This window comes from Phyllostomus discolor, chromosome 6, assembly GCF_004126475.2.
Source record: "Phyllostomus discolor isolate MPI-MPIP mPhyDis1 chromosome 6, mPhyDis1.pri.v3, whole genome shotgun sequence".
In the NCBI taxonomy this organism is placed as follows: Eukaryota; Metazoa; Chordata; class Mammalia; order Chiroptera; family Phyllostomidae; genus Phyllostomus; species Phyllostomus discolor.
Genome location: NC_040908.2, coordinates 135784651 through 135794348, shown reverse-complemented (window position 1 = coordinate 135794348; position 9698 = coordinate 135784651). Strand labels below are relative to the sequence as shown.

The 9698-nt window shown below is 44.6% G+C and overlaps 1 protein-coding gene across 1 annotated transcript; it reads left to right on the top strand.

Annotated features, from left to right (window-relative positions):
- The first annotated feature begins 5174 nt into the window (after positions 1 to 5174).
- Positions 5175 to 8291, top strand: LOC118496655 (serum amyloid A protein-like). The gene is made up of 3 exons (XM_036029118.1): positions 5175 to 5280; positions 7487 to 7625; positions 8000 to 8291. Exons 1-3 carry the CDS (start codon positions 5190 to 5192, stop codon positions 8148 to 8150), a joined length of 381 nt encoding a protein of 126 aa, XP_035885011.1. The 5' UTR covers positions 5175 to 5189; the 3' UTR covers positions 8151 to 8291.
- Positions 8292 to 9698: the final 1407 nt, after the last annotated feature.

The window sequence follows — 9698 nt, the reverse complement described above, 5'->3', positions numbered from 1 at the left end:
ATCAGATCGAAACTCTTAAAATCCTTGCTTAAAATCACTCAGCAGATTCCAGTTTCCTGTTCAATGAAGTCCAAGTCCTTATCTGGACCTACACAGCACAGTGTTATCTGTCCTTGGAGCCCTTCATTGTCATCTCACGGCACCTCTTCCCATGCTCCGCATTCTCAAAGCCCTCCTCCAAGTCCAGCTCTTCTTAGCCACGGGGCCTTGCACATGGCCTTCCCTCTCCCCAGAACGCTCTTCTGCTTGCTCTTGACATTGTGGGAGATTTCTCACCTTGTGAGTCTTTCCTAAATCAATCTTTCTTAAGAGACACCTTCTCTGGTCTCCCTGGCTGGCTTATCCTGTGTATTCTTTCTTTCTTAACAATTTCTGTGAGTGGAATTACTTCATCAGTTTCTTGGTTATTTGCCACGCCCTCTTCCAACCGTGTTTTTTGACAAGGTCTGAACATGGAAAGAGGGCATTCAAGGAATCCATCTTCCTGGAAGAGAGCGTGGCATACAAAGGGGGGCGGTAATTTTTCTGGGGATTGCTTTTAATAATTTCCTTGCTAATATTAATCATGGTCTTACTTTGTACCCTGATTCCCATAAGAACAGGACATGAGAAGAAAGAGGCTCGAAAAGAGTCAATGATTGATTTTGAGGGAAATTCTGAAGGGACAACTAGTTCTCCCTAGACTATTGAATTATGCCCAAATTGTTTTAAACAAGGAGCTTATAAACCTGAGTAAGAAATTATCCCCGATTGTTCCCATAAAAGAATTCATAAATCAGTTACAATAGGTTGAATTATTGGCGGACTTTCCCATGCCTGTTCCTTACCCATAGATACAAAGAGTCTTTCAAGAAAACAAGAAAAAACTATATAGGCCCTTGCCCACAGCCCAGGGATACCTCTGGGTAGCATATTAAATTATTGGCAAATTATGGTATCCCCCAAAAAGAGCCAATGGTCTCCAGAGGGTTCCAGATCCCCCATTGCCTTATACAGGAGCATATAATGAGGGTGGCATTAGAATGGTCAATAAGGATGAAGTCCAAGTGCCTTATCATAGTCTAAATTTCATGGAAAGGCTAGCTCGAAGCAGACCTCCCTGGTGTTTATTAACTAAGAAATAAAAGGAGTTTACTGTAGCTGAATTTCCTGTTTATCGCTCCTTACCTGTTGGTTTTGGAGATTAAAAGGTGGTGGGATTGTTAGATATCTGTATCTCAGGTTTATTGATTTGCATAATTCCAATGAAGTTGTATAAAATAATTTCTTGACCAAAGAATAAAATCCCCTCTAATGAAATAGCCCCCGAGTGTCTAAAAGTTGTTGGAGTAACAGCCCTGCCTTTACCTTGAATAGGAATATATATCAAATAGAATTAGACAGGCAAAGAAATAAGAAAAGCTGGTTAACTACTATAAATTAAGCATGTAGAAACAGTTACCAGGGAGTCAGAGTCCATGGTACATAGAGAAATATTTTAGACAGAAAAGGTAAATAGGTAAGTTAGACATCACAAAGGCCTTATAATAAATTTCCTATAACCTTTATTCAATTTAGTGTATCCTTTTGCCCCATGACAAATTCTGAGAACTTTAATAAACAATAAGACATTCAAACTCTGTACGTACAGCTATTTCTAATTGTCTGATTTATGGCTCTCCTGGTTAAAATAATCTTTGTTTAATATAATTGAATCTATGGGAATTTTTGTATTTTTCCTGGTTGCCTTAGTATTAATTTTTTTCTGCTTTACCTAATTGCAAATGTCAATCACTGCTAAAAATGAAAGTATAAAAACTTGCTTGTACTTGCAATAAACGGAACAGAACATCACTGTCCTCTGAGGCGTGTTGTCATCTGTCTCCCATCGCCGACGCCTTACCCACCTTTCAGGAAACCCTGGACCTAGCTGCGGCTGGACCACGGCAGTTATTCTTCTGACTTTTGTTCATATTGTCTTAAAAGTCCATCGACCTCTCTGGAGTGTAAAATCAATGAGAGAGGTAATCATTTCTTTTTTGTTCACCCTTAAATATCCAGTACCATGCCAGTACTTGGCATGTAATGGGATCTCTACAAATGCTTATTGTGTGAATGAATGGATGAATAATTGAATGAATTTATTAGTTACTAATAAAATGGTTCTCTTTCATAATAGGTCAATCTAGTTATAAGGAGCAGGAAGGAGCTAAGGAAGGGGGAGACATTAAGATAAAGAAGAGGGAATAACCCCAGGTTCAGGGGGAGGCAAGAGGCAGTGGGACTGAGCCCACAGGGGATGGGTAACCCTAAAGCCAGCAGAAATGCCTCTTGCTCTGAGAAAGGAAACAAGGTAACGAGAATAAGGTCAGGGAATGAGCACATTTGAGAGGGAGGACGAGAGACCTGCGGGAGCCCGGCTGTGCTTGCTGCTGTCCTAGGCGATGCCCCTGACACTCATTCACTCCGATGTGTTGGCCCATTTGCGGTCTGTCTTTAGGGCACGTCAGCAGGAGACCCAAGGGAAAGCCCTGCCTATCTTATTGTATGTCAGCCTTGTATTTGCAGTACCTGTCATAGCACCTCACATATAGTATATGCTTAATGAATATTTGTTGAAATGAATGAACTACAAATATAGCTCAGAAGTTGGCAGATCTGGGTGGAGAATTTGGGAGTAGCAGACTGCATGCGTGCTCGACACAATTTTTGATTCTGAGAGCATGGTAAGGGGTCACTTTAAAGTGGCAATGTAAATCCAAAGCAAAATATCTACTAAGATACCAACCAAAATAACATAATTTTATTTTATCATATAAATACTTTTTTGTCCAGAAGTGCTTTGCATGCCTCTCACACAAAAAAAAACAAAAACAACGTTAGAACCCCAGAGTGTACTAAACTGTCAGTCATCGCGGTATATGATGAAAAGCCTTGGGAGGAAGTAATAAATAGCTGGAATTTCCACCGTGCTGACTATCACAGGGGCGAGTTAGCATAGAACACTCCATGCAACTAGATGAGGGAAAAAAGGACACACTGTATTCCTGAGTCTAAGATGCCACGGACTGAAAGACACACCGTTATTTACATAGAAAAGAAAAATGCTGCCAACTAAATTAAAGCATAATGGTTTTTTACTCTCAGAGTTTTTTAAAAAAAGATTTCATTTATTTTATTTTTAGAGAGAGGAAGAGAAGGAAAAAGAGAGAGAGATAAATATCAGTGTATGGTTGCCTCTCAGGGGACCCCCCGTTAGCAGGGACCTGGCCTACAACCCAGGCATGTGCCCCAACTGGGAATCGAACCAGCAACCTTTTGGTTCAGAAGGCCAGGATCAATCCACTGAGGTACACCAGCTGGGTCTAGAATTTTTGTTTTGCACTTATTGAGAGAACTGTTTTGGATCTACTTGGGCATAGATTTTTATCTTTATCACTCTCGTGTATGTAAACAAAAAGGAAAGCCTACCCTAAACAACTTCGTAAGTTTTCCTAAAGCAAGGATAATTATTTCATTAGTGCTGCCTGGTCATTAGTGAATGTAAGACATGTCCTCGTATTAGAAACTTATAACAAGAAATGTGTGACTTAGAGTGATGAAACATGATACGCAATTTAAACTATTCAGATTCTCACTCACACTGTATTATGGAACGGAAATAATCAGCTGGGGCCTTTATCAATCGCAAAGTGTGGTGGAGGTGCTCTGAGGTAGTGCTCAGCTTCACTCCAGCCCCTCAGACATGGGGAACCTCCTCAGCAAGGAACAGGTACACCCCCAACAAGTCTGCCAGGGCTGTGAAGAAGACAGATGGGAAACAGCTCACGATCACTCCTAGCCACATTCCACCACGCCCTCTTCAAACACCCCTGGTATGGGCCGCTCATCCTCTACAAATCCTTAGAGTGGAAGCAACCAGCATGGGCACTGGGTCCCGCACCCATCTCTTCAGAATCCCCTCTCCATACTCCCCCCTGTTTTGACAGGGGCACCCCAATGGGCTGGCAGTGTTTGCAGCTCAGTGTGCACCCAGCTCAGGACTGAAAAGGAGTTTTTCTTTTCTTCCTGGCACCCAAACCTATCTGAGGAATTCACGTAGCTCCACAAATGCTGCACTCCCCACAAGACTGACATCCTGCCCTCTCCCCCACTCTTCTCTTCACGCCCATCTACCTGGGCCACAGGTGGAGTGGGACGAGGAGGTGGTTGCTATGAAGGCCCGAATTGCCACCTCCTCGTCAGCATTGTGCTCAAGAGATCTGACCTTGTTTTGGGGATGCTTTCTCTAGGATGGGGGGACTTGGAGTCTCATTGTTCTCTGCCGTGGGTCCCAAGAGAGAAGCATCACAAACAGCCTGCTTTTTAAACTTGGTTGCAAAGGGGCTGTTGCTCAATCCTCGAATTTCCCAGATTTCATTTTAAATTATGGGACAAAATCCAGGTCCTCTCTGAGAAAAGTGTGCTTGGTTTACACACAAATTCATTATTTATGGACCCCTGTCAAACCACACCATTTAAAACACGTTTGCAAAACCTCCTGTCAATGACTCCTTGTTCCTTTGCTGAAAGAGTTGGGAACATTGACAAAAACTGCAGGCTGGGCCAGCGGGCCTTGGCCTGAGCGATCTGGCCTGGGAGGGAGCCACAGTGGGCTTCAGGGCTGATAGGGGATGACCAACATGGAAATTATTTTATAGTACTGATTACCAGCCTTGTCCATCTCACGGTACACATGAACTAATTACTAAAGTTCAATGGCACACCCAAAATATTTCTTTTGTTGGCCTGACAAAAATTTAGTTGTAATTTTGATTCATTCATACCAGATGGCTATTGTGTTGGTTTTTGTCATTTTTTTTTTAAGTTTTAAATTTTAAGGAAAACAGGTCAGTGCCCCTGACTAAATAGTCAGGTAGTACATGTTTTAAAAATTCTTGCAGCACGCCTTTGAAAGTCACGGGAATATAGGTTGCACTCTCCTGTAAGGGAAATCACTGTAGTTCTAATGAGTCAGGTGAAAATGTAGACCTGGATTCTCTGAAATACAATCCATCCATCTGCATGGGTGGATAGACAGACAAAGATACTGACATAGAAATATAAAATTGAGTGGAATTTACATTTGGAGTGCTAGGATAGGTCAGCATCACCAAAAAAGAGACACAACTCTCTCATGCTGCTTGTGTCTGCCTGACTCTCTCCTCAGGATGAAGCTTTCCACCGTTATCATTTTCTGCTCCCTGGTGCTGGGTGTCAGCACCGAAGGGTGGGGAACGTTCCTCAGGGAAGCTGCTCAAGGTAAGGACCCAGCATGGGTTTTGAGGGGGCTCCATCAGACCTGCACCCAGGTTTCACCTGAGCAGAGGCCACGCTCTCACTAGGAAGAAAGAGAACAGTGCTTTCATGGTAGGTGTTCCCTAGGATTTTCTGGCCAGCTGTGTACTCTTTGGTGGGGATCCTGGAGCTGGAGGGCACTGAAAGTTTGTGCCCCAACTTGCAGCAGGAGTGATGAAGAGATGGGGAGTTCAGAGGAGACTCCCTGAATATAAATCGTGCTCTACTGCCCCCTAATGGCAATCAGGGACAGTTCATTTCTTGGTCTCAGCCATGAAATGGGTGTCAAAGGTGTGGGGAGTATGTTACATTCCCCAACGTTAATACAACAAATATTAACGGAGCTTTTAAGCTAGGTATCATTCCAAGTGTTTTTCGAGTACAGTAAGCTTGTATTCCTCCTCTTGTTTTAATTTGTCAGTCCTGCAATGTAGGTGCCATTATCTCTTAACAGAGAAATGGAGGTGCAAAGAGAATGAGAGACCTCATAAAGTCAGCAGGTAGGGCAGGATTTAGTCTGGGTCCTTGAGATCCCAGGCCTTGGTATTAACCACGGTACCACACGGCCTCCCAGACAAGGCTGCATGAGGAAGAGTGAGGGATTTGTGAACACCTGTTCTTTATCTGAGCAAACTGCTCATGGTGGGGAGGTGGTGCCTTTGACAGGCAAATCTACAGAGCTCCCCTCCCTGCGACGAAAGCCACGATGAACTACCTGCTGATGTTCCTGCTGGGGCTGCGACCTGGCCCGGAAACCAATGGAGAGAGAAATATACCTCACCAGCCATAGTGAAGAAATACAATTTTGTTTATTCACAGAATTATGTTGCATTTTTTTCTACTATTGTCTCTGAGTAATTGTCTTGAGAGTTTGCTGTTAATTCCATCTAAATTCTGAGACCCGGCTAAAAATATCTTTTCATCTCTTAGGTCAGTGTTTTTCAAAAGGCTGTTCTGGAACCCCTTGCACGAGAATCATACGGGGTCTGGGGTGCTTTATGAAAGGCAGATAAGTGTGTCCACTGACTCATAATGTCCCGGGCTGAGCGTCGACACCTTGCCTTTATTAAGCACGAGGTTGGTTGTGTGCTCACTGAAGTTTGAGAAGCACTGTCTTTGACATGCTGCCCCCTGGTGGTAAAATACACCAGACATTTTGGAAATTCTTGTTATGCAAGTCCAGGCCACAGGGATCTATTTAAATCAGAGTGTGTAAGTACAGCAGGAATGTCATACCTCTCATCAAAACTATCTTTTCTAATGACAAAATGACATGTCAAATGAAGATCAGTGATCTCATGGAGAAATTAATTATGTAGACCATGATTCTAACTCTACATTAGAGTTTTCTTTGTCTAAAAAGTGATTACATTTTTTTCCCATTTAATTGTAGCTTGATCAAATTCATTCTATGACTCCCTGTTCATCTTGATTCTCTTACTTCCTTTAGCTGCCCCTCTTCCTAAAGTCCAGAGAAGTAAAGTAATACCATATTGTCCACCTACAATGTTCTTGACATTACAGAGCCTTTTCTCAGTGCTTCTGTGCAACCACTCTGAAGGGAGCCAAACTCCCCCACTTTATGGGGAGGACATTGACCAATAGATGCTTGTTCTGCATCTATTGCCCCATTTCTACAAAGTCTGTGAGGGAACTCACTCTGACTATGTGTGGATTGAACTCTGGCAGCTGCCCAGGTGCCACGTGTGCTCAGACACACAGACGTGCTCAGGATGGGCTGTGCTGTCCTCGTCTGTGGGGTGAATGTCTCCCCTTGACTGGCTGGGAGCTCTGGGCTTCTGAGCCTCCCCCGGAATCCCCTTTGTTCCCACCCCCAGTCAGGGGTTCCCTGCATCCTCCCAGGTGGAGGTTCCTTGTGCAAACGAACATCCTTAAAGACCATCTCACCTCTTCTCTGTGTGCCTCATACACAGCCAGAGACAAAGTAGCCACAGAACTTAGAATGGAGTCAACAGAATCAAACGTGTACCTCATGTGATTCTCATAACATTAACCCAGGAACCAAAGGTAAAAAAACATGTATCTCATTGCAGTTAATCTCCAAGGGCTTAGTCAAAGGCTCAAATCATATAATCGATAGGAGAAAATGTTTTATTCCTCATTTGCCCAGATGTGATCACCCCCACCTCACATGTGCCTTCCTTCCCAGGGGCTGGAGACATGTGGAGAGCCTACTCCGACTTGAGAGAAGCCAATTACATAGGTGCAAATAAATACTTCCACGCCCGGGGGAACTTTGAAGCTGCCCAGAGGGGCCCTGAAGGTGCCTGGGCTGCTAAAGTGATCAGGTAACAGGGCTCCTGGGGATGCGGGATGGTGAGCAGAGCTTGGTGGCCTTGGGGAGACAGGTGGGGCCAAGCCAGGAAGAGTTTCCTGTGAAGAATGTGGTCCCTCCTCCTCTTGACTGCCCTGTCCCTCTGGGCCCATTGTGAAGTCTGAGGTGCTAAAGGAGCCAGAACAAGGCAGCTGGAATGGGTGATTCCTATTCTCCTCGGGAGTGCTGTCCACCCAGAGCTGGGGTCAGCCAGGGCTGCGTTGCTACCTGGGCAGGGTCTTTCCTGGCTCCTCTCAGCCACTGACCCTTTGGAAAGGGGTGAGTGGGGAGGTGGGCTGTTTCTCATCGGTCCCTGATTCACCTCCTACCTGCCCTCCTCCATTCCATCGATGCCAGAGAGCAGGCTCAGAGAGTCACAGACCTTTTCAAGTATGGAGACAGCGGCCACGGAGTGGGGGACTCAGAGAGCCCACTGATGGGGCCAGAGCGGCAAGACCCCAATCACTTCAGATCCGAGGGCCTGCCCAACAAGTACTGACTCCTTCTCTGTGCTCCCAGGACCGGGCTATGAGGCCCCTGTGGGCAGGGACACAGAGTGGTTGAGGTCTACATATCCATATGCTGGTAGAGCACACCTAATGATTGTGTAATAAATGCTTAAGATACTCAATGTTAAAAAGTGTGTGTTATTCTTTGCTATAAGGACTCTGTTGGTACTAAGGGGTGATGGGTGGACACCCACATGAAGGTGGGCCTGTGCCTGTGTGTTTGGGTGGAGATGACACAATCTCAGAGTGTCGTACAGGTCAGATACCCTGCAGCAACTTTTGCCTGAGTCAGACCTGCTTCTCTTCATCCCCTGTGATTAGATTGCTAGGAGCAGGCCTTTCAGTGTTGAGACCTCAGTGTACATTCTGTCAGCCCCTAAACCTTTAACAGAATATACCTTCACAGCCCTTTGCTCATGTCTTCCGGAAAATTTGTGTCCATCCTTGTCAGTTAGTGTTCTCTATGTTAGTCCTTTTGCCTGTGGTTTTTCAGCTCTATTCACACCAGTTAGTAGTAGTAGGATGTTAATGGTGACAGTTAATATTCAGCAAGTCACCTATGGGCCAGATATTTCTCTAAGTGTTTTCTTGTATTATACCATGGAATCCTCTCATTTTATGGCTGAGGAAACTTGAGGCACAAACAGTTAAAATATATATCCAAGTCACATTGCTAGTTTGACACTACAGCCACCATTGTTTAAATTTTTTTTTTAATTTATTTGTTTTTGGAGAGGGGGAGGGGAGGGAGGGAGGGAGAGGAACATCAGTGTGAGAGAGAAATATTCGTTGTTTGCCTCTTGTACTCGTCCTGACCGGGGACTGAAGCATGTGACCTGACCAGGAATTGATCCAGTGACCTTTAGCTTTGCGGAGGACACCCAACAAACTGAGCCACACTGGCCATGGCTAGAAGAACCACCATTCTTAACCATTTGCTATAACTCACATTTGCATTGAAGTTTAGAGTTTATAAAACACTTTTGCATATATTAGTTCACTTTGTCATTCTTTCAATGAATGTATTCCATGTACCACCCCAGTTAATCCTCACAAGTTTATGGGGGTAAATGTATATGGGGTGGGGGGGTGTAGGTAATAAAGGGCCAAGAAAAAAACAAGCAGCAGTTTAGAGGAGATTACATCATTGTGTCAAGACAACTTCAGAAAGAGGTAAGTAGTCATTTTCTTAGAGAATGGTATGAACATAGTTCCTCCCCAAACTTGCCAGTCCCGGGGACAGAGATCTAGACCATATTTCTTAACAAGGACAGCATTGCACTATTCCCGTTCCAGCTTTTGGCTATCTTTGGGGACCTTTTGGGTTGGCATAATTATGGGGCATTTAGTGGATGGGCCATGAAATATATGGTCCAGTGAGGGTGACCAATAACAATTACGAATATGCCCATGCCTGCGTCCTGGCGTAGCGGCGTGGCGGAGAGGGGTCATCTGGGCTCCTATACCTGATGGGAATATTGGGCGGGCACTCAGGACTGCAGGGCTCTGGGCAGCAGGGGGCGCTGTGGCGAGAGCAG

Bases quoted from the DNA above. Each gene is read 5' to 3' on its own strand.
- LOC118496655 (XM_036029118.1), top strand. From the start codon at position 5,190: ATGAAGCTTTCCACCGTTATCATTTTCTGCTCCCTGGTGCTGGGTGTC. The intron at 5,281-7,486 runs GTAAGGACCCAG...CTTCCTTCCCAG, and splicing joins CCTCAGGGAAGCTGCTCAAG to GGGCTGGAGACATGTGGAGA. The intron at 7,626-7,999 runs GTAACAGGGCTC...CCTCCATTCCAT, and splicing joins TGGGCTGCTAAAGTGATCAG to CGATGCCAGAGAGCAGGCTC.